This window comes from the organism of the source record quoted next, unplaced genomic scaffold (assembly GCF_019419815.1).
Source record: "Pyrus x bretschneideri cultivar Hongxiangsu unplaced genomic scaffold, Pyrus_bretschneideri_v1 Contig18, whole genome shotgun sequence".
In the NCBI taxonomy this organism is placed as follows: Eukaryota; Viridiplantae; Streptophyta; class Magnoliopsida; order Rosales; family Rosaceae; genus Pyrus; species Pyrus x bretschneideri.
The window spans coordinates 3,345,930-3,369,429 of record NW_025999479.1 but is presented as its reverse complement, the minus strand read 5'-3'; the positions used below and the strand labels follow the sequence as shown (position 1 = coordinate 3,369,429).

General features: G+C 36.9%; 2 protein-coding genes across 2 annotated transcripts; one reads left to right on the top strand and one right to left on the bottom strand.

Moving 5' to 3' along the window:
* The first annotated feature begins 5,245 nt into the window (after positions 1–5,245).
* LOC103930479 (ubiquitin carboxyl-terminal hydrolase 3) lies at positions 5,246–10,079 on the top strand. The gene is made up of 6 exons (XM_009339823.3): positions 5,246–5,604; positions 6,719–6,835; positions 7,310–7,408; positions 8,119–8,307; positions 8,656–8,837; positions 9,261–10,079. Exons 1-6 carry the CDS (start codon positions 5,488–5,490, stop codon positions 9,664–9,666), a joined length of 1,110 nt encoding a protein of 369 aa, XP_009338098.1. The 5' UTR covers positions 5,246–5,487; the 3' UTR covers positions 9,667–10,079.
* Positions 10,080–10,754: 675 nt separating this feature from the next.
* On the bottom strand, positions 10,755–21,883 carry LOC103930477 (calmodulin-binding transcription activator 3-like). The gene is given in 14 exon segments (XM_018643302.2): positions 10,755–11,019; positions 11,118–11,441; positions 11,585–12,164; positions 12,513–13,204; positions 13,315–13,869; positions 14,834–15,159; positions 15,286–15,399; positions 15,566–15,625; positions 15,628–15,772; positions 16,818–16,860; positions 17,096–17,184; positions 18,045–18,160; positions 18,966–19,085; positions 21,640–21,883. Coding segments are annotated over 14 exon segments (3,327 nt in total). The 5' UTR covers positions 21,680–21,883; the 3' UTR covers positions 10,755–10,896.
* Positions 21,884–23,500: the final 1,617 nt, after the last annotated feature.

The window sequence follows — 23,500 nt, the reverse complement described above, 5'->3', positions numbered from 1 at the left end:
TACCAAGAATGGCAACGTCTCAAAGGTACGTGAGGCTACTTCCCGACTGAATGAATCTCAACGCGAGGAACAACACCAGAAGAACTAGGAAAACCTAAAGGAGTATGTCATGCCAAACGTCATTGCAGCTATTTATGCTATGGGTGAAGCCCAAAAAGAAATTGATGCATCTATAAAGGAGTAAAAAAACTCAAGCCTAAGCCAAGCAAGAAGGCGAGTGAAATGGACAATGTGCACAGGGAAAAAACTTCCCAATAAGAGTCAATTGTTGCTGTCAGCAAAGGTTCTGAAAAGGTAACATCCTTCGTCACTTAAGAAGACGCCTTCATCATTCTAGAGAAAGAATTGCATAGAATCTCAGAGGACTGGAAGTATGTTCTTGAGCAACCATATTCAGTCAACCTTATCCACATGCCATATATTAAGGGATACAAGACTCACAACCTCATCTTCTTCAACGAGAGGAAGAAAGCACTAAAAACACATAAGCAGTTTTATAGACGTTTTAGGTTCTCATGCCAGTGACTACAACCTCCATCTCAGGGACTTATAGAAGAGTCTAACCGTGCCTACACTTGGTACACTACCTTCGCACCAGGTTCCATCCGAATCTGGGAAGAGCTAACAGGTAAGTTTTGTAAAAATTACTTCCAGCATAAGGATAGGGTTACCACAACGTAGCTTAACAATACAAGCCAAAAGCGTGGAGAAGATGCTGTGACTTTTGTCAAGCATTTACAGGACCTTGCCATTGATTGATACAACGAGAAGGACGAATAGCATTAGTGAAAATATGTATCAACAACATCATGGATAATTGCAGAGTGTACTTGGAGAACATTGGTATCAGCTAGTTCTTGAGACTCCTGGGAAGCAGTGAGGAAAACTAGTATGTCAATCAAACCTTTCATAGGGCGATTCTAGAAAAGCGATAAAAAAGAGTTCATCAAGGCCTAACCGTCAATGATAGGTCTAACTACAACCCAAAAAATAGAAAGAAAAAAGATGGAGATAAGGAGAACTATCTCCCACTATCATGCAATGACGAGGAGTTTCAAGTTATCCTCGACACTATGTTCGCAGATGGAGCTATCAATCCAGCCAGACCCTACAAAGTCATTTCTAAGGAAAATAAGAAGGATCCCAGATATTGTCATTACCATTAGTATGTGAGACACCCCTCCATCGCTTGCCAAACTTACCATTAGTATGGAATCAGTTAGGTTTCTTATATTCTTAAAGTCCCTACAATCTAGGAATAGGCATGTGCCACAAGTAATCCAACTTCGAAGAGGATGCAACATCTACTTTTAGATATCTTCTAGGATTCTTCCAGTTTGATACAAATTTATATCCTAAAATGACTCTATCTTGACTGCTATACATATACCCTTCTAGAGTTCATCTCTAGTAACGCAATTATCTCACACTTATTCTCTTGCTTACTGCTTGGATCTCATAATATTGCTTACTAACTTGACTGCTGGAGAGTCTTTGGCCGGCACCCCCTAGTCCTTAGTTGTTTACGGTTGTTTATTATTTTGCAGGCAAACGCATCTACACTCGTCTCCTTGGTGTGCGAATTTGGTTCCAACAATGAGTATGCAAATTGGGGCTACATCTACTTCTATTAAAAAAATCATGTGAGGGAAGATGACAAAAATAAAAGATAAAATGTTAGTGATGATAGAAAATAATGAAGTACAATTTTGCTTTGTTTATCTAAGTGACAAATTGTTTCCATGAGATAATTGAGTAGATAATATATTACTTCCACCCTTATAGTATAGTTTTGTCATTTTGTTTGCCAATACGCAGGGATGGCAATTCTAACTAATCTTGCTGTAGCAACCAAATAGGTATCTTTGATCTCTAGAAACAAACCCAAAATCACCGGATAGTGGTCGTCGTGGTGGTAAAGTACCCAAAATCATTGGATTCTTCTTCTGAGTTATTAAAAAATACATGATTTCTAAGGCTACAAAGTATCATGTAAGGGTGTGAATAAAATCTAGTTACAAGAGTCAAGAGCGCCATAGTAGTGATGTGTTCCATGGGGTACTAAGCTAGCTTTTGTGTGGAAAAAAAAAAAAAAAAAAAAAAAAAGACTTGTGGTGCAACTGACTGGAAGATGAGAACATGAAGTTGGAGAAGGAGACTGGTTCAAAAAAAATTAGAATGAAGTTATTATTGAGGAGACTGGATCAATATCATAATTACGAAAGTTTTGGAATTTTATTTTTATTTCTAATGTATATTTGTTTGAAGAATTACATGTCACATTAAATGTCATGGCAGATTGCAGCTCAACCATTAAAAGCGGGCTAATCTAATGGTTTAAAACTTGTGTCAAATCTTGTTTTTTTTAGGGTGACTGCCAATTTAGTCCCTGAATTATCATCTAAGCAAAAATTAGTTCCCTAAACTATTTTTTCAAAAAAATCAGTCCCTGAATTATAAATATTTGCCCATTACATCGCTAATATTATATTCAATTTTTCGTCAATTTAAGTCACGCTACTTGCATGTGATATGCATTGGATGGTAGACTAGTAATTTTACATAAAGAAATAGTGTATGGAGTTAACTTTGGAGGATAAATTAGACGTTGCATTTGCAGCCTATTTTAAATGTTAGGGCTTATAGGTGAGAAAAGAACGGTATTACACTCTAAAGTGTGTCAAGTGACTTAAGTTGACAAAAAATTTAATAAAATAGCTTTGAATATAATAGTAGTTATGAAATTAGCAATTTTTAATGAATTTAGGAACTTATTTTACTAAAAGAATAATTCAGGGACCTAATTTTCACTGAGGTGATTCAGGGACTAAATCAACACTTCACCCTTGTTAGGGGACTTTTAGGTCGAGGTAGACTTGGGCCTTGAGAACGTCCTCTTGTCTCCTTTGGTGCAGATTCATACGAAGTCCCGGAATATCTCGAAAGAGTTAGCTTGTCTTAGGAAATACCTAGTAACATCAACAATTTGAAGATAGCATGATTGATCAAGTTAATGACTTGCTTAAGTGAAGCGTGGTGTGAAAGCTAGAAGATTACTAGTTTAACATGAGAGAGAAAGGATTTGCATTGTTGCATGGCATTCTTGGCTGGATGATTTGGGCTTTCCCAGGGTGATAGCAAGGTTTATAATGGTTGAGATGATTAATGGATGAATGTGGAAATTACTAAAGTTGCATGGATGATGATGCATGAGGTTTGGAGTATGTTGCTGGGCTAGATGGAATTCTCTAGGTTTCTTCCTGGGTGGTTTTATCTCCCTGCATTCTCTCTATGTTGCCTCATCCATGTTTTCTCCATATCTGTGTTTCTTCGCTCTAAAGGAATCTCCCTTTGTGGCTTGGTCTTCTCCTCCTTTCTCCCTAGCTGGTGTAAGATAGTTGCACTGTTAAGACCTGTAGTCTGCTTCTTCCCGAGATACGACTTTCCCTAGCCGACTTTCCACAAGTGTTACTTATGGTAACACATTTCATGACTTTCGCATGTTGGTTGTTTATGCAAGCTGGGAAGGGAAAGTCAGCATTAAATGCCTAACTTGCTGGGTTTAGCATGCATTTAATGCATGAATTTAGTTTAGTTCTAACTAAGGGGTTGGCTTGCTAGGGAAATGAGTAAACTAGGCTAGATCTCTCTTCAATGGTGTTTGCGTGAAATGCAAATTATATGGGCTTGGATCTTTGGGCCCCCAAACAGCCCAAAGTTTTCCATGACCCCGATTCCACGTAAGGCCTATAACCTTTTGTAACCATCCACGCCACAATCCACTTGACAAGCCCCGAATATGTGACTTGGGCTTAGCATGAATAGTGACTAGCATGAGAAAGCATGGCGTGATGAATAGGCATAAGCGTGGCGTGAGTATCCGGCTTAATCACCGTGGCATGGCATATTTGTAAATATATTCCTCATCAATCCCACACCTTGGCATGTGTTTGGACTTGAATGTAGGCTTTGCATGACAATTAGGACTTGAGACTTGATTTGATTGATGTGTGACATTTTTGGGCCCCTAACAACCCTTTTTTTTTATAGTGTCACGGATGCGCCCCCATAAATATAATTTAATGGTGCTTATGGGAGATATCAAAGATACCAACATTGTCAATGTTTTAAATTCAATGCTTTAATTTTTATAGTTCACAAGGTCTGTTCATTGAATCATTTTATACATCAAATGTTTAATGACAAAATTAATATCTACTATATTATAATGTATCAATTGAATGAATATGTTTTTTGTATTGACGAAGATGGATATAATCGTTAATCGATGGGAATCCGTTACTCAGTGAGTAGGGTTATGAATAATTCCTACTGATTAATTTGTGGTTATAAATATTGTTAATTTTTGTGGTTATAGGGATGAGTGTAATATTTTCGTCCCTAACAAAACCGTTGTCATCCCTACCTATTCAATTGCTCCTAGTAGTTAAGGCCATCTACAACCGACGAATGGCCAGATGGCTTGTTTTAGCCTTTTAGCCCTCTAAGAAATTAATATTTTAATGAATAGTGCAGGGCCATATTTCTTACCATCTCCAACCGAGGGCCAAAGGGCCATAGGGCCAAACATAGCCCTGTCACAAAAATCATCTACAACTGAGGGTCATAGGGCCAAATATGATTTATTATTTAAATTTAAAAACTACAACAACTTACATTTAAAAACTACAATTTATATTTAAAAAAAACTACAATTTAAATTTAAAAACTATAACAACTTAAATTTATAGGAAAAAAATGAGAATTTTTTAATGTTATTTAATGTTGTTTCATGGTTTAGGAAATTATAGGAAAAAAGAAAAGAAATTTTAATGTAAAAAAAAAGGGTAAAAAAAAAAATTCAAAAATAACGGCTAACTGACGTCAGCTAGTTACCGTTGCATTCAATTTGTGGCTCTACCCGGGGCCAGTTGGCTGGCTAGGTTGTACCAGCCGGTTGGCCCTTTGGCCTGGCGCTCGGTTGGAGACTATTTTCAAGCTATTTTCGATCATCTGGAACCTTTGGTTGGAGATGGCCTAATATTTCTTAAAGGCTCGTTAGGAAATGCATTTAAAACGTTTGAAAGCGTTTATTTTTTAACTAATCATTTATCTTTTAGTTGAGGGGTAATCGAGTCTTTCTACATCACTTTCTCTTGAATAATAATCAAGTCAATTTATAATTCATAAAAAATAAATTCAATTCAATTTACCTCCACCATTTATCTGTTGATTTATTAATTTCAGTAATTTTCTCATTTCCTTTGTTCCCCTTCCTCCCCTCTCTCTCTCTCTCTCACGAAACTCAACCTTCGTTCTTGGCAAGCTCCACTTCCGAACAAAACCCTAACAATTCAAACACACACACACGCACAGAGCATCTCGGTGAGCGACTCAGTTGTCCATGGATGTGAATCGTTGACTTGAATCGGAGAGAGAGGATCTGAGTCGTCGGCTATATTCTAAATTGTGTGTTGACTGAGTCTGATGGGTGCTGCGGGGTCCAAACTCGAGAAGGCTCTCGGCGACCAGTTTCCGGAAGGCGAGCGATACTTTGGACTCGAGAATTTCGGCAATACTTGCTATTGTAACAGCGTTTTGCAGGTTTTGATTCTGCATCCTCTATATTCAATCGTTTTATTAGTGAAATTTTGAAATTAGGGTTCTGATTTTATAGAAATTCTGTAAATTTTGTGGTAGAACGAGAATTACGTGCAGCATATGTAAATTTTGAGCTGTGATGTTTTGAAATTGAGTAATGGCGAAAAGTTTAGTAAATTGGATTGGATATTGTAGTTCAGCATGCCCAATTAGGTGTCGTTTTGTGGCTGTTTATGGTCGTTCGGCTTTGACTTGCTAGCTAGTTTAGCAAGTGCTTGGTTTGGGGTAGAGATTGTTGTAGCATTCTTTAGTAACATTAACCGTCTGCAGCGTAAGGTTATCAGCAATTTCACTATGTTAGCATTTTCTGCTTTTCTATTCAGTTTTCTGGTGGTGCTCAAAATTTTATTTCTGGTTTCCGGGTGAACTTGTTTAATTGTTAGTGCATCATGCAATGACCGGCTTCTATTTTGTTTGTCTGAATGGATAAGCACTGGGTAAAATTCCTTTTGGACACTCATTTATTTCCAATTTAGTGGAATTGAGATTCTTTAGATTAAGATTACTGGGTAATTATTAAATTTGATGTCGACATGAACATGTCATTAAATCTGTTCTGAAGTTCTACTCTGGAAACTGAGAAACATTACCTTGTTTAATGGGCTCATGTATTTCAACAAGAAAGTGTTCATCAAATATGGTTAAGATTATCTAGGCTAGGTACTTGGCTTGCATTTTTAGTCTTGACTCAATATTTTAGATGGTATTCGTAGTGTTCACTTTGAACTTGGATGCTTCAAGATGGGGTTATTGACATGGTCTTTCAACACATCTATTGTCCAATTGAGATTTTGTTGGACCATCAGTATCTTCCCCACATCTATCTTTATTCCATGTATTCTGGAAACATTGGTGCTGATATTCCAACTAAATATGCCTATTTCAAAAATGGATTCTATAAAAACATTATTTATTGCCTTTCCCATTTAGGGCTCTGGGTGATGTACACAATATTGAACTCTGAGAGTAACATCTACCTGTATCCTTTTTAGATTGTTGGAAACCATTCTCTCTAAAGTAATCATCACCTGATATCCTTTTTTTATTTTTCATGCAGGCACTTTATTTTTGTGTTCCATTTCGTGAGCAGTTGCTAGAATACTATTCCAGCAACAAAAGTGCTGGGGATGCAGAAGAAAATCTCTTGACATGCTTAGCAGACTTGTTTACACAGGTGACAACTATACTAGATATATATATATATATCGTATTTGTACCTAAATTTGTCAACTCAAGTGGGATTTGGCATGTCAGGGCTGCTCTTTATTTCTTTATGACCTATCTCTTGGTACCTCCCTTCTATTTCTGGGATGTCACTTTAACCGTAAGGCCCTCCCTACTCTGCTGTTCTACCATGCTTTTGTTACGGGAAAGATTTATTGATTGCCAAATACATGAAGGTGTATTCTGGGAATAACAGATTTTTCTTTCCCGTGTTTACTTATCAAAACCATTTTTGTTTTATCTCATATACAAGAATGAAGATTGAAGCCAGCCTAGTATATATGGCTCTTGAATATTCTGCAACAAATTCTACAAACATGTGATGCTAGTTTCCTAAGTGGTGTTCATGCCATGGAACATATGTTCTTGTCCATTGTTTTAGTCATGGTGCTGGGACTAACAGTTGGTTATTCCTTTGTTGTAGATAAGTTCACAAAAGAAGAAAACAGGCGTCATTGCTCCAAAGCGTTTCGTACAAAGATTGAAGAAACAAAATGAGCTTTTCCGTAGCTATATGCACCAGGTCTGTCTTTCCTTCAAACAACCGAAATGTTTTTCTTCTGTGTATGCAACTTTCTAGAAATTTATATATCTGAAACATTGATAATTTTTTATAATTGGACATAGTATTTTTTAGGATACTAATTAGAAAAATGCATTATTATGCATTGAAAGCTTGAGCACAAGCCTTGTGGCAGCTGCCGTTTGGAAGTTAAACGTATGTGATTTAACCATCTGATCCATTGTGTGTTTTGAAGTCATTATGTATAATTCAACTGTCTGTGATGAAAATTAAATGAAGCGATTTCAATTGGATGTGTATAGCTGGAATTCTCTGTAAACCATAAATTATTTTGACAAGTAGAGAAATAGTTGAAAACTCACGGTTTTGGTCTTACAGAGTTTGGTTGTGACATTTTTTAATGTTTGACATAGATGGCCAAATTTTTCATGTGGGGTTTTTACAGAAGTTTCTTTATTTCGTGCAAGGTTTGTGAATGTAGTCGCAAATGCCTTTTCTGTTACATAATTTTTATATGTGATGTTCCTCCTGTTATATCGGTGCATTCCTTGTTACATTGTTCTCAAATCTTTCTTTGAAAAGTTGAAGAGAATGTTACTTACATATATCCGGACTTCATGTTAAAATATTTTCAGTTCTCATTGATTTATTACACAAATATGATATTACATAAGAATAATGTTTTCCATCTTTTTTATTCTGTTTTGTAGGATGCTCATGAATTCTTAAATTTTTTGTTAAATGAACTTGTCGACATACTGGAGAAAGAAGCCCAAGCTGCAAAAAGTGATCAAGAAACTACTTCACCTCCTGAAAAAATGGGAAATGGTCTGAAGAATGTTCAGGCCAATGGTACTCATAAAGATCCCTTAGTTACCTGGGTGCACAAAAATTTTCAGGTGATCTAGCTCTGCAAAGTCATATAACCATACCAGTTTCCTTGTGTTTAATTCTTAAGTTTATGTGATAAGCTCACCACGTTCCTTTCTATTGCATGCATGTATTTATATTTTGTTGAATTGCTTGCTCATTTTTATATTAGACGTTTTGCTGAGATTCTCTGTCATCTGTAGTCTTTGAATTAAAAATGTTATCGATTCCCATGCTTTACTTTTACCCCTCCTATGTCTTATCAAAACAATCAACTTCGTTACCTTTGCATTTTACATTGTCATACAATAACAGAAATATTTCTCCTTGTTTCTGTTACTAAGAATCTCATAATATTCAATGGCTATTCGAGTCAGGGTATACTCACCAATGAAACAAGGTGCTTACGGTGTGAGACAGTGACTGCAAGAGATGAAATATTTTTGGACTTGAGCCTGGATATTGAACAGAACAGTTCAATAACGAGCTGTTTGAAAAACTTCAGTTCCACAGAGACGTTAAATGCCGAGGACAAATTTTTTTGCGACAAGTGTTGCAGGTGGATCTCCTTCACGCAAATTTTATTCATATTCTTCCCTTTGTTAATATATGATTCACACTATTCCGGTTTCACTGATAAAGTGTGGAGGGGTTATTACCATGGATACCATTGTGCTTATCCTGGTTACCGCAAAGCGCTAAGCATATAACCTAGATATTGTTACGAACTTTGGAGAGTATTTTGGAAATCACTATCACTCACTAAAGAAAATTTGAGGTTTGTTGTCCATTCTCAAAAGAACAAAACTAAGCAGCTTTTTTGGTATTTGATGATAATTCCTAAATAATAGGGGATGGTTTCCATGCGTGCACATATGATAATATTGGGGGTAAAAACCACAACTTCCATTTTTTTATATGGTAAGAATCCCCTTTGCCAGCCTGATAGCTGACAAGTTAAGCTTGTCATGATGATATGCAGTTTGCAAGAAGCGCAGAAGAGGATGAAGATAAAAAAGCCACCTCACATCCTGGTCATCCATCTTAAACGGTTTAAGTACATCGAGCAGCTTGGCCGTTACAAGAAGCTATCTTATCGGGTTGTATTCCCGCTAGAGCTGAAGCTGAGTAACACAGTTGAGGATGCAGAATCTGAGTATTCTCTATTTGCTGTGGTTGTCCATGTTGGCAGCGGACCAAACCATGGACACTATGTTAGCCTTGTGAAAAGCCATAACCACTGGTTATTTTTTGATGATGAAAATGTGGAAATGATTGATGAGTCTGCAGTGCAAACTTTCTTCGGATCAGCACAGGAGTATTCAAGTAACACAGATCATGGATACATCTTGTTCTACGAGAGCCTTGGCACCAGTAACAAGAGTTAAGAAGACTGCACGGGATTTAAGATGGTTGGGTATTTCTAATCATTTGGACTTTTTCGTGTCTGTTTTTGTGTTTACTTTTTCTCTGTTTTTCGGTTTCCTCCCTTTTCGACCTGTGGAAGAGCTGTCAAATGCAATGAGATGATGATATGGGTGGTGAAAAATGTATACCTAGGTGGTCCGGATGTACAGCGGATGGTGGAAGCAGACCAACCTCTTTTTCGTTTTTTCCTTTCTTTTATCTTTTTAACAATAAGGAAAAGGGTAGTGTATATGGTCAGAAACTTGGTACTTGATTATAGTTTCTCCTTGCTCATCCCTATTCTCTCCTTGTGTACGTTTCTTCTGTTTCGCAGCTTCAATTATGCAGGTGTTTTGGGATTATAGTTTATACTAAGCAAAGACTTGGTACGTGATTCTCTTACTGTTGTTGAATATTTTTTTTTTTTTACCTGAATTCGATGTAACAAGATATTGGCTTTTGCAATTTTAATTCAATAACGGGGCATTGTTTGAGGAACTCTATGTCGTCGGAGGTGGTCCAATAACATAATGGCTAAGATGTTGGGCTTCTACACAAGCCTTCCAAGTTCAAAACTTCGTCCTTCCTTAAATTATTGTAATAATTTCGAACTCTCCTTCGTAATAGTTAAAAGTTTTGTTGAAAACAAAATAAGTTGTCGAAGTAAAAGATCGTCAAGGGTTTTCTAGCGCGTTGTAGATTCTTATCCAAGACACGTATGATTTGGTAATGCCACGTGAATCGCTAGAAACAAATAATAGCTAACCTGATAACAAAAGTTTTGTAAGGGAACTAAGAAGGCTATCACGAGCCGAAAGATCTTCTAAGGAGATTCTATTTGGATAACATGTCAAGGTCCAATTTTGAAAAATTTCAAAGGCTTTTCTTGACTTACTTTGTGTAAACAAACAATTAGTTAAGAAACCAAGGCAATCAAGCCTTGATAATTTAGTTGCTAATCCATCAGTAATGCTTACTAATCCGACCGGCAATCAAATTATTTCCTTTCTGTTCCGACTTTTCTGCTCAATTCGAACTATCCGAAGCTTCAATCCAAGACAAAGAAACATTGAACTTCAACTTTCTTAGATAGAATATTATTATTTTTTCCCTAAAAATTTAAAACAGCATTAAGACATTCATACCTACTCGGGAACAACTAATGCCCTACAGATTTTACAAGAGGATACGTACGGTGAACCGGAGATTGATCACTCTGGAGCTGCTGTAGGCATGCAAACATCGTCTTCATCCAACAATGCTGCAAAATCTACAAGGTCGTCATCCATATCAGCTCTCCCATCTGAACTATTCATAATACTGTCGTATACCACCTGCATAACATCAATTGAAGTTCAACGAAAAACCAGTCAGACTTATAAAGTAGATACAAAATCCAAACAAACCACCAACGCGGACATAAATGCTTTACCTTGGTTTCCTGTATCTCAGTGACAACATTAAGCAGCCGACTGTATTGATCTCTTGCCTCGGGATATCGAACCATGGACTTCACCCTAGCAAGCGCCTTTTGCAACCTTTGCTCTGTTTGCTTCCTTCCTTCTTTCAGTACATCGTAATCATCATCCTTCGAGGATGAAGCTTGCATGCTGGGGGGCTCAGCAAGTGCTTCAGGCTTGAACCCACGCAATCCACTTCCCTTTCGTCTCCAACGCAAAATTATCTTCTCCACAATTCCCACGGACCAGACTATCTTTCTGTAGTTTTTTCTCACCTGGTGGCCTCTTACATGAGCCTGTTATCAATAAGGTCAAAGTTCAATTTCAAGAATGGATTTGAGCATAGAACAATTTAAGGGAGAAACATGGAGAAGATTAAATGCCTCAGAAATCAAATCGACCACAAATCATATTAACAAAGAGAATCATGGCAACGTACCTGAAGTTTGACAATACGTTGTCGGATTATCAAATAATCTTTTCTACCCTTCCAACTACGGAACTTATTTTGTATTCGAATTGCAGCAGCATCCACATGCTCATCACGTTTCCCTGGCTTATGCGACTTAACTGCAATGAGTGATAGAGCATCTTCATCTGAAATTCCAAAATTATCACTGCCATATTCTTTCAACTGCTTCCGCTGGAAAGATTTTACCCTGAGCACTTGATGAATACGAGCAGCGGCTTGGGTAGCATTACAGACAGCGGTTAAAGAATCTCTCAGCGAAAGCCCACCCGTTAAATCCCCATTCCTGATAGGAGTTGCGATTCGTTCTGAAGCTGTTTCTACTGCTTTGGCTCCTGAAATCTCAGCATTATTGCCTTCCTTGACATCCAAATTAAGAAATGAAAGGTGGTCACTCAAAGCAGATTCAGCAAGATAACCAGCAATTCCTTTGTGGCCCCGTGCAGACGCTAGGTCTGCAGGTGTTCTTCCAGCAGGATATTTGGTTCTTGGATCTGTTAATAATCCAGGAGCCGCACCAAGAGAGATGAGGGAAGCAACCGTGCGCTCTCTGATATTAATTACATGAAAAGAAGAAAATGAAACATCAAACAAGTTAAAATTAGATAAAACCAAATTAATAAGTCAAGAATGAAGATGCAAGATTCTGAGAGCAGTCTTATTTGAGAAAATCCTGGCACAATGATCTGATCCAGATATATACAAGTAAATGCACTCTCTTGCCATAAACTGTAGATGGTAAATTGTTTAGTACGTTTTTTAAGAAAGTAAATTGTTGATGGTTATAGTGAAACAATTGACCGTAGCTGGTGGCCCGCATGCTGAAAGAAAGAATAGAAAGGAAAGCATTCCAGCACGGAACTTCAAAAAATGAAAGAAATTTTTCTACGGTGCTCACCTGCCATGAAAAGCTGCCCAGTGAAGAGCTGTCCATCCATTCACATCACGAAAATTGACACTGACTCCAGCAGTTATTGTGGGCAGTAAGACCCAATCATAGCCAAGAGCAGCTCCAAAATGTAATACACCTTGGCCACCCTCGTCTAGTACACTAGGGCCTTTTCCACCAGCAGCCAACTTTTGCAAGAGCCATGCATGCAACTTCTCTTTAAGTAACTGTTGAAGCAACTGGTCCTCTACTCTCTCTAAGGAAAAGTCCTCATCTGACGTAAGTTGTAGCATCCTGTCCCACTCACCATTGTCATTTTTCAACAATAAATCAATTTTACTGATCAATTCAGAATTCTCTGCTATGCTGGTGGGATCAAAAGTTGGAGAGCTAGAGCTTAAGGACAGTAATTTTCCAAAGCGCATATTTAATATTTCATTCATGCAGCCACTGTAATCATCTTTCGCATCATAATCTGGTATTTGGCCGACTCGGTATTCAAATTCCCTGATTTCACTACACGCCAGCCTATTGGAACATGTCACATAGAAAGGAATCCTCCCAGCCTTATGGATGGGAGTATAACAACGAAGAACACCATCTGCTATAACCTCAGCAGGAACTTCAACTTCCCCAAACATGCATGACCACTTACAACTTTTTGCTTCTTGACTCTTCAAGAATCTTCCTGTGATCAGAACCTGCATAAATTGAGGGCTCAATGAGAAAATTTTATGATATTGAGAAACTTGAAGATAACTCTTACGCAAAAGTATAGCAAGGAATATGGAAGACTAAGTTAACTCTTTACCTTAATTTCAGAGTTTTCATATGCCCAGTTTGGCGAGAAATCAATAATGCTAAAGAGCTGGTCCTGGGAAAGAGAAGGCCCCAGCATATAGCTATCCAAGCGTACATGAAGAGGAACACTGGATTCATCGACCCCATTCTCACTTTCTACAGTATCCCAGTAGGTCTCTGAATTGGACTGTGTTTGTGTCTCATCCACATCTCCTAGTTCTTTACTCATCCATCGGTTGAAACTGTCAAGCTTCTTCAGGCCTTCATCTAACAAAGGCCTTGTAGCAAAAGCATGATTGTAGCTTCCCTCTATGGTTTCATTTCTCTTCGAAATAGACTTCAGATGACATTCTTGCTCAGGGTTTGAAGGCTGTATTTGAAGGTCATTTGGCATAGAATAATCATTTGTCTTATCAGAATCCACATGGCACACCAGAGAATTGAGTAAATTGGAAGCATCGACTCCTTCATGGAACCTTGTGCTGACATCATATGCTGTATTTGAATGCAAGTTTTGATCCACAGGCCCACTGGATGAACCAGAAGAGTTGGCTTCCAAAGTCTGCTGGAAATTTAAACCAAAGTATGAACAAACAGAAGAATTTGGAAAAGCAAAAACAATACATAAAGGAGAGCCGTACTCAGCCTCCCCATAAAACCTGTTGCAGGGGTGCCAGAGTAATGGAAGAACCCAAATAGCTACCCTCCACAAACTGTGGTTTTCAGAGTATGCTTAAATAACCAATTACTACATACATATATTTGTTTATTTATTTAACTTACCAGTAACAAACTACGATTTTATAAATAATTATGCAGGATTCGAGGACTTTGACAGCATGTGGCAATGATAACCATAACTAGAAAGTTTTTAAGTGAAGAAAACAGGATGTTGAAGACTTCAAACACACTAGACCATCACATTTTGCCAACAACATGATTAAATGACTCACAATTGAAAGGATGATGTCTGGGTAGCCCCTATATGTGGATAACTAGCAGAAGTACCAGCTTTCAAGGCCTGTCCAATTCCTATACTCTAATTACATTGATAATTTTTATTAAAAAAATTAAAATCTCATCATAATAAGTTCTAGAAACTTGGAAATAACAGAAATAATTTAAGAACAGACATCTCAAAAATTTGCTTGAGTGGTTGGAAGCAATGAGACATAAATTCTTGTCAAACTCCATGCTTAATTAGGTTTGACTCTGTATATAATTTTCTCACACAAACAGAATCAGTATATGCTTCCGTGATCTTTGATATTGTCATGTAAAAAAATTCTAAAAATTCAAACAAAAAACTGGTGAAAAAAACTTTTAATCCAAGTATATCAAACCAATGAAAAAAAAAATCTTCATATGTGCTCCACCAGTTTTCACTTGTGAATGTCCTGTCATCAGATTCTCAAAAAAAAAAAAATATACCATCCTTAATAGTTATTGCACAAGCTTGTAATGCCAAAGCCCTAGAATCAAAATTTTTGTTTCAACAGCATTAAATGTGTAAGTAAACTTCCCCTGACCTGCCAGCTTTGTTGGACCCTTGGTCTATCCTCATACATCTGCTTTTTACCAAAATTGTTTGTGAAAAGGTGCCCAAACGTCTCATTCTCTTGCTTAGAGATAATTCCCGTTGAATCAGAATGTGTTGCTGAAATTGATGGCTGAAAAGGCAAAGATTGAAAGCCAGTAGTAATATTCCCCAAGGCACCATCGCATAATGTTGAGTTAAGATTTCTCCTGGGATCATAGGTAACACCAGCATCTTTAACATCTTCCTTCCTATATGCTTGAGTGTGTGAGCTAAAATTCACCCCAGGAATGGCTGACAATCTTTCTTGATATTCATCTGTTTTCAATGATTTTATCATGAACTTGGTATTCTACTTAATTCAAAAAATTGTCTAGATATTTAAAAGCACCAATGCATTTACAAGGACAACATAGATTTAGAAAATAGGAGGAAAAAGTTTACCTGAAAATGACATCGGATAGAATGCAGTAGATACTCCAGCATTGGTCTTCTCAGCCTTAGGCTGTAGTAATTCGAGAAAAGGTTGTAACTGGGAACTTGCTTGGTGATTATATACTGTATCATGTACCATGTTAAGTTAATTTAAAGATAACTGTATGAAAAAAAAAAATATATATATATATATATATGGTAAAACTGGAAAATGAACTTATTCTTCCAAAATATTTATTAAACAAAGGAAATTATTGACAAACTGTAGTAACGAAAATGGACAACGCACCTGATTCAGCATCTTCAAATTCTGATGCTTGAGCGCTACTTAAGCTTGTTGCGTCAGTAGCTGGGAACGCATTTGGAAACTACTTGGATTGAAACTAGAAGAAACAGAATTGTCCATTTCAGAATTGAGCGCAACTTCTTCAGTTTCATGGGAATAAGGAACACCTTCTTCAGTGCCTTTAATATGGTTATAGTTGGTCCTATTTCCCTGAATAAGTAATACAGAAAATGAGACGACCCAGAACACGGAGATCCATAACGGAAATAAAAAGTTGGATCACACAAATGACAAATAGATGCACAAATATCCTATGGTAAATCACTAGATAGTATGAGCATAAGAACTAATTGATGAACAGTTATTTCATATTAATTGGGACCTAAGCAAGTGGACCAAATTTTACCTAAAGCCAAGCACGAACTTCTCTTCTTTCTCTGGACACAGCCTAATTATTAATACATTTTCAACATTGATTCACACATGAATCACAGCTTGAATTTAAGTATTCAAAAATACACTAGGGAAAGTACATATAAAATGGTCAGTTGCTCTTAAATGACATGCACTTTACCTTGAAATGGAATAACAATAACTCTTATGATAGTTGTTGGGTTTTTTCCAGCCCATGATAAGTTGTCCTACGTCTATAAGGAATTATAGTCTTGGAGGATTAAATTGTTTTCCCAAGTTGTTTTCCCAATTGGAGTTAGTTTCTCAATTGGAGAAGGATTCATAACTAGATTCCAATTAGGATTAGTAATCCTTATTGAAGAAGACCTTGATTATGTCTATATATAAGGACTATTGTACTAGTTTTGAGAAGGGAGCAAAACAATAAATTGTATACCACTCAAGGGATTAGAGTGAGAGAATATTGTAAACTGTGTGAGAGAAACGAAAAGAGATGGTATATTTCTTGTTCTTGTTCTTTCAGGTTTTTTGTCAAGTTCTAGTTCTAGAGATTTGGCAAGATTATTGGTTGTACTCATTATTGATATAGTGAAAGATTGTTGTTGCTGTCCCATGGACGTTGGCACATATTGCCTAACCACAGTAAATTCTTGGTGTTACTTATCTTGGTTATTTGTTTTTCGATTTCCGGAGTTTGTTCTATTTTTCCCATTCTTAAATGCTATATTCTCAACAATAGTTTGGCTCCAAAAAGATCTCAAAATGATAACCAAAGGCTGGCAAAATCACAGAAACTAATTGCGCAAACAACAAGAATGAAATGAAAAGAATAAAGCATTACCTTAACTTCCCGGTAGTGGACGAGAACTATGTGTTGCAGAGCCCTGCAGCAATGACCAAGTAAGTCAGACGTGAAAAGAAAATTTCACAATAAATTACTTGAATCAATAGCATGTGAGACTAAATGTTAACTGCATTTGGGTTTTCTTTAATTTAATTAGACAGGTATTAAAATGAACAGGCAGCCGTGGGTGCCTGCTTGTACTTGCAAACACATCCACAAACACTGCTAAGGCTTGAGAACAAAAATCTTTGATAGATTTGTAGCATATAACTCACTCTTCAAGCATCCAATAACTGCGTCTTTGGAAATTTTCATTTTCTTCTCCATGTGCATAATAGCAGTGCAGCACATCAACGCTTCCAGCCTGAAAGGATGTTCAATTATTATTCAACCACTTTGATTGAAAACAAAGGCTTTGTCAACAAATTAACTCTTGACACAAGCCACAAAAACTTGAGAAATATTTAGCATCTAATTGTTACCACCTACTTAATGAAATTCTAAACCAAATTTCATTCCACCTCTGCTTTCTTAAGCAGCAATTTTTATTCAATGAGCTTTTTCCTTGACATTGGTGTGTCCTTGTACTTAATTTTGGAATTAAACAAGGGTGCAAACTAGCCACAAAAAGTTGAGGATTGGACTACACAGACTTGGCTAGCTATTTTTCGAGCTCAAGCGAAATACTAGCCTTGAAATTCCAACCAAGGTATACCAAACTGTCACAGCCCGGATTAGACCAAAAGTAAATCCATGCGTGTGAGCTATAAAATAGATTGAATATGAGCCTATATCGGAGTGGCCTGAATCTTAAGTTCACCAAGGGTGGGATCGGTTCATTTGCATCCCTAACATTAAAGTTTTTTGTTTTACAAAGAATCCGTAATAAAATAATTGCATAACCCTTGTATAATTTAAAACAACTGTGATTCCTTAAGCCTTAGCTGCCCACGACACAAAATTGTAGCTATTGACATTCGACATGTCAGAGCCTCCCACATCACTCTTATACCAGAGTTCTTCTCTCCTATCTAATTAAGTTTGGTATTTATGTTACTTATTTTTGGTCAAAATCCTTGTGTCATAAAATAATTTTCAGGAGAAAGTTATAACATAATATAGCTCTTAAATTGCAATGCTTAAATCAAATTTTGATGCAAAATATTGTCATAATATATTTATATGTGCTTTGTAAAACCTATTACACCATCCTTCGACGACTACCTTAAGTCTCTCATGGGCTTCCTTCACTGTCTTTCCATCTTTTTTCTTCCTCCAGTTATGGCCATCTTTCCTGAAATATCTAAGCACCTTCCGATCAAATAGGAAAAGGGATCCACCTGAAACAAATGACGTGTATCAAGCCACAGTAGGTATTCAAAGGTAAATGCAACAATACAACAAAGCAAGCTGCAAATCAAATTTCTGCAGACATCTCATAAAACTTAAAATGTGTAAATGCTATTATATCTGACCTTAAAACGGAAAATCATGAGCCTTTATGTTCAAAAGTAAATGCCCTTAATGCCTACTAAAAACAAACCAAAGACAATACAAGACTCAACTCTCATGTCAGACGGAAATGAAAGGAAAAATGGTTATACTGATTTGACTGCTTCTTAACACAAGTACCAATTGACATAAACTCTTACTCTCGATCAGATAATCCCTAGTCACAACCTTATAAAAAGAAAGTTCGATACATATCCCAAAAGGAATGTTTAGAGAACGATGCACAAAAAAAAAAACATAAAATAGATGTCCTGATGTGCTTTAGAATGTTTCAGAGTTGGAATTTTAAAAAAGAAAACTACCAAGCCTACCCTCATATCAAATCATTGTGCAAGCTGAGGGACTACTATGCAATTTCCGAAAAGAAATCGGCCCATGTCTGTTGAAAATTTTACAGATTACTATACACATACCAGTTGAAAGACAAGCTTCATTACAATTACTTTTAGGAAGGGAGGGGGAGGCGTTTGGGGTGAGACCAAGAACGCATTTTCCATGAAACTTCCAAGAGAATTGAGAAATTAGAAAACGGAGTTAAGAAATCTTACAAATTAATATTTTATTATGTGATAAAAAGAAGAGACTTCAATAACAATATTTATTGCTAAATCCAATGCAGCTGAAAAATCATACCCGGTGGCTTATTTGCAGGCACTGAAGCAATCTGAAATTTTTGATAATTTTGAAGAATTTTACATATTTCAGCCGGGCGTAGCCAACGATGTTTAGCTTCTAAGAGTATCTGCGCAATATCTGCATCCAAGTATATCATATTAGTAAATATCCATATACCATATATAAAATAGATAATAGTATTATAATGCTTGATTCACTGTCATGAGCAAACCACAAGACAACCAAGCGAGAGTGAGTCATGATTATAGACATTTTTAAAGATAAAAGAGAAGATAATTTACAGGATGTTCTCCTCTTCACCTAGTGGTAGACTTGTTGAGAAAAACTTCAAAGATAATCATCTAACAGATTCAGTTCGGAAGAGTTTGACCGACCATCCATACCTGTGCAATTTGACCCACCCCCTTATGTCATTTTTGCTTACTCAGACCCACCAATATTTTCATATGTTTCAAGATTTACAAAGCGGGGAATGAAACCACAGTTTGGAAGAGTTTGTAGAGGATATGTGCATTTGGTTTGTAGAAGTGGGCTTTGAGAATTTAGTAGGAGAATTCCAGAAGGTACAATGAGACTACAATGTGACCGACTATCAAAAGATATTTTAAAAATGAATGGATTGATGATGGTTGGGCAAAGGGAGCATTATTTAATTTCTAGCTTCTTTAGTGACCTTAAGAGAGAAATAAGGAGCAAGGACGAAACGATTTACCATGTCATACTCTCTCAAGCAATTAGATTGGCCAAAATGAAAGAAACAGCATCAAGCCACAATCTTAATAACGGAGCCCATATATCATAACTAGACATCCCAGCCTCCACTTGCCAGCTAATTTGAGGTCTAACAATTCAAGGAACCAAAAAAAAAAAGGCACTAAGAAGACCCTCCACCAGTTAAAAGAAAGTCTTATGCAAGAATCAACATCCACATCTTTCTGTAGCAGAACATGAGGAAGATAAACCACATGAATACAGGAGGAATTAGACGACTTGTTGGAAATTTAGAAAGTGCCTTTAGAGATTTTCGTCCATCCATTATTTGGAAATGTAGCCCAGAAAAGATAAACAGAATCGTCAAGATTTGAATTATCTTGGAAATTCAGCCATTGGTCATCATGGTGAACAATGGGAGCACCCACAGATCCTTGGATTCTTAAGGCATAAAACAAGGAGGCTGAACCTAGGAGCCCACAGCAAGTGTGGCAGATTGAAATTTAATAATCAACACTAAAGATCCAGATTTGAAATGGGCAATGCGGATCAACAATATGAGGTAGAAATGAGAATTCTACCATTGGGAGCTTGTGACAAGGTACTAAGGATGGATAGACAATAAGGGATCCATCTAGGCTTTCAAGTCTCGAGCTTAAAAAGAAAATTGGGAAATCTATCCCAACCACTATTCTAAAAATCCCCACCTAGAGCCACCTAATGTCACCTAGGCCCCGCCTAGTTGCTAGGCCGCTGGCCACCGTCCCGATTAATTCCTAGGTGTTGAAAGGCCCCCACCCAGGTTGCGATTCTCACTTAAACAGAAAATACATAACTTTTATTTTGCATTTTATTTTTACAATAAATTTAAAAGACTTGTTGAATATTTAGATGAACACACATTATATGCTTGTTCCCCATGTTTTCATTATGTTCCAATACTTTATAATTTATACGTCATTCTATTTGCAATTTTGTATCCCAATGCAATTATGTATTTTTTAAGTATAAGCAAGCACTTATTTATATGATATTAATAAATTTACTTAAATCCGGCTAGGCCCTCACCTAGCAGCCTAGGCGCTAGGCCCCAACCAGCCGCCCAACTAGCACCTAGCGTCTTCTAGAACCTTGATCCCAACAAGAACTCAATTACCATTAACGGGAAAGGTAGGTTGGCTAATAGCAGATTCAATAGCCATTAGAGGGAGAAACTGCCATGGACTTAAGTGATATTCCAATTGGTCAGAATTAATACTAGAAAATGCTACTTGAGAACATTGAACACGCATTGCATCCCAATTTCCTCATTTTTGTTCTTGAGGACACAGTATGGAGGGATGAGGTCCATTGTCATTTTCTAAAGAAGTAAGAGGGGTCAGTAATAGTTAGCTGCTACTGTTGATGCCGATGTCATGCCAGAGCTAGCGGACAATTGAGCTGTGTAAGTTCCAAATTGGCGAGTGGCTACTTCTGCTGCTTCGCAAGACAAAAGCTGAAAAAGGATCTACGAACCTACGCTTTGACTAGGAAGCTGGTGTCTTAATTCTTTAATTGATGCTATTCTGCGTTCATGGATGTAAATTTGAATGTATGATTCCAACTCAACACCCTATAACAAGATTAGAGTAGAGTTTTACACAAGGAGATTTCGGATAAATTAGTTTAGTACTTGATTGATTACTTTGCTGGCAGCTTATGATTTCCAATGAAGATTGAGAAATTCTTCTCCTTCCATAAGAAAATAATACCAAGCCAGCCCTAGACTCAATTGTGACGCTGATTGGATAGTAAAACATTCTAGGGTAGCTGGAACTGAAGACTGTGTTTCAGTTCTCAATAGCATTTCCATCGTTTGTCAAAACATACAAATTTTTTTACAAAATAAACCACATGATTACAAGTAAATCTCAAATTTTATCACCAAGACTAAGAAACAGCAGAAAACCCAAAAACTTACCCAATTGATTACCAAGACCGTAACGCTTCGTCTCTGCCATGAACTCGATGTGGGTTGTAAAAGAAGCAGAGTCAACTTGAACTTGTATAAAATTCACTCAGACTCGGACCCCATAGACAAAAAGTTTGAGCGTACAGAGAAATGGTAAAAGCGTGTGATGAAGACTGCAAATAAAGGGAGAAATAGGAGGGAAATAAAGGAAGGTTCTGAGAAAGGTAAGAAAATTGCAGCAGAAATGGAATGGAATAAGGAAGGCGGTAATTTTTTTTTTTTTGACTCGTCGTCACTCGTGAGTTGTGAATTGTGACTCGTCCGTTTGTGTGTACGAATGATAAGGACTGCATACTTTATGAATATAACTTTGGCCCACTTTTTTTTTTTTTTTTTTTTGACGTAAAATTTGGGATCTTTTTTCGCCAATCTGGGATTTTGCTTTATTTTTTTCCCCAATAAAACTTCATTAAAAGAGAGAAACATTCTTTACAATCAAATAACAAGACACAAGAACTAATAAGAGGGCTGGATGGACCTATTACTATTTTTTATTGAACAAACAATATCATTTACTTAAGGAATGAGAGGGTGGGTTAAACCTTATAATGGATCAACCATAATAATATCGTTCAAATTTGCTTTTGACAAAAATCAAACCTAGGACTTCTTACTTACAAGTAAAAATGAATACCACTAAACCATAGTATTAAGTAGTGACCTATTATCTTTTTTTGTTCAACTAGTTTTGTTCATAAGAATAAACTTGGGATGTTTTGCTCTAGATTTATGATTGATTAATTTTGTTTGGGCTTTGGTTTTAGCTCTTTTTTGTCAAATTTGCTTTTGATAAGAATCAAATCTAAAACCTCTTACTTACAAGTAAAAATGAATACCACCAAACCATAGTACTAAGTGGTGACCGATTATCTTTTTTGTTCAACTAGTTTTGTTCATAAGAATAAACTTGGGATGTTCTGCTCTAGATTTATGATTGATTAATTTTGTTTGGGCTTTGGTTTTAGCTCTTTTTTCAACCAAGAAAAGCATGGACCTATCCCAAATAGGAAAGGGATCCTCTTCAAATCCCTTTCCACCAAATCTACCTAATCCAGGATCCGGACCGTTGGATTTTGATCCAACGGCTACATTTATTATAACTTTTCAAGAGGTCCCTTGAAAAAAACCAATATTAGCAATAACATTCACAACGAAATTAGTCTTCCTATAGATATGATTTATTATTGATCTATAAAGAAGATATCCTCATCGGACAAGGCGGTGTCACGATCTTCAGATAATCACTTGAGAAGGGTTTCTATTGGGATAAAGTGATATGGTCAAGAAGGATAAACTCTCAATGAAGGCACAAATTGTTAGAACCGAATTCTCGCACCATCAAGGATGGTGGAGGCACAAACTCGAACAACTTGTAAAACATAAAACAACTGCCAACAAGCCTAAGACTGGGGGAGTGTTCTGACCAAAGGGTCTCCGATGGTCAAGTTAGTAAGCAATTTTAGACTCAAGCAGTAGGCCAAAGAATTAGGGTGCGTTTGTTGCACCGGACTGTCTCGGACTGGACTAGCTGCAGGGACTAAGTTGGACTGGCTTAGACTAGACTAAGCTGGACTAACTTAGTGAAGCGTTTGGTGCAGTGTCGGACTAAGAAGCAGGATAATGAAAACAGGATTATTCACCATATTTGTGTTTGCTTAGACTAGGATTACATTATTGTTCTATTTTAATAGCTCCAATACATGTGTCCAACGCCCTAAAAATTGGAGGGTTTGGAATTGGAATTGGGGTTGGCATAGGTGTAGCAGCATTGAAATTGAAATGGGAGTAACAATCTTACAAATTACTACAA

Bases quoted from the DNA above. Each gene is read 5' to 3' on its own strand.
- LOC103930479 (XM_009339823.3), top strand. From the start codon at position 5,488: ATGGGTGCTGCGGGGTCCAAACTCGAGAAGGCTCTCGGCGACCAGTTT. The intron at 7,409-8,118 runs GTCTGTCTTTCC...TCTGTTTTGTAG, and splicing joins TCCGTAGCTATATGCACCAG to GATGCTCATGAATTCTTAAA. The intron at 8,308-8,655 runs GTGATCTAGCTC...TATTCGAGTCAG, and splicing joins GGGTGCACAAAAATTTTCAG to GGTATACTCACCAATGAAAC.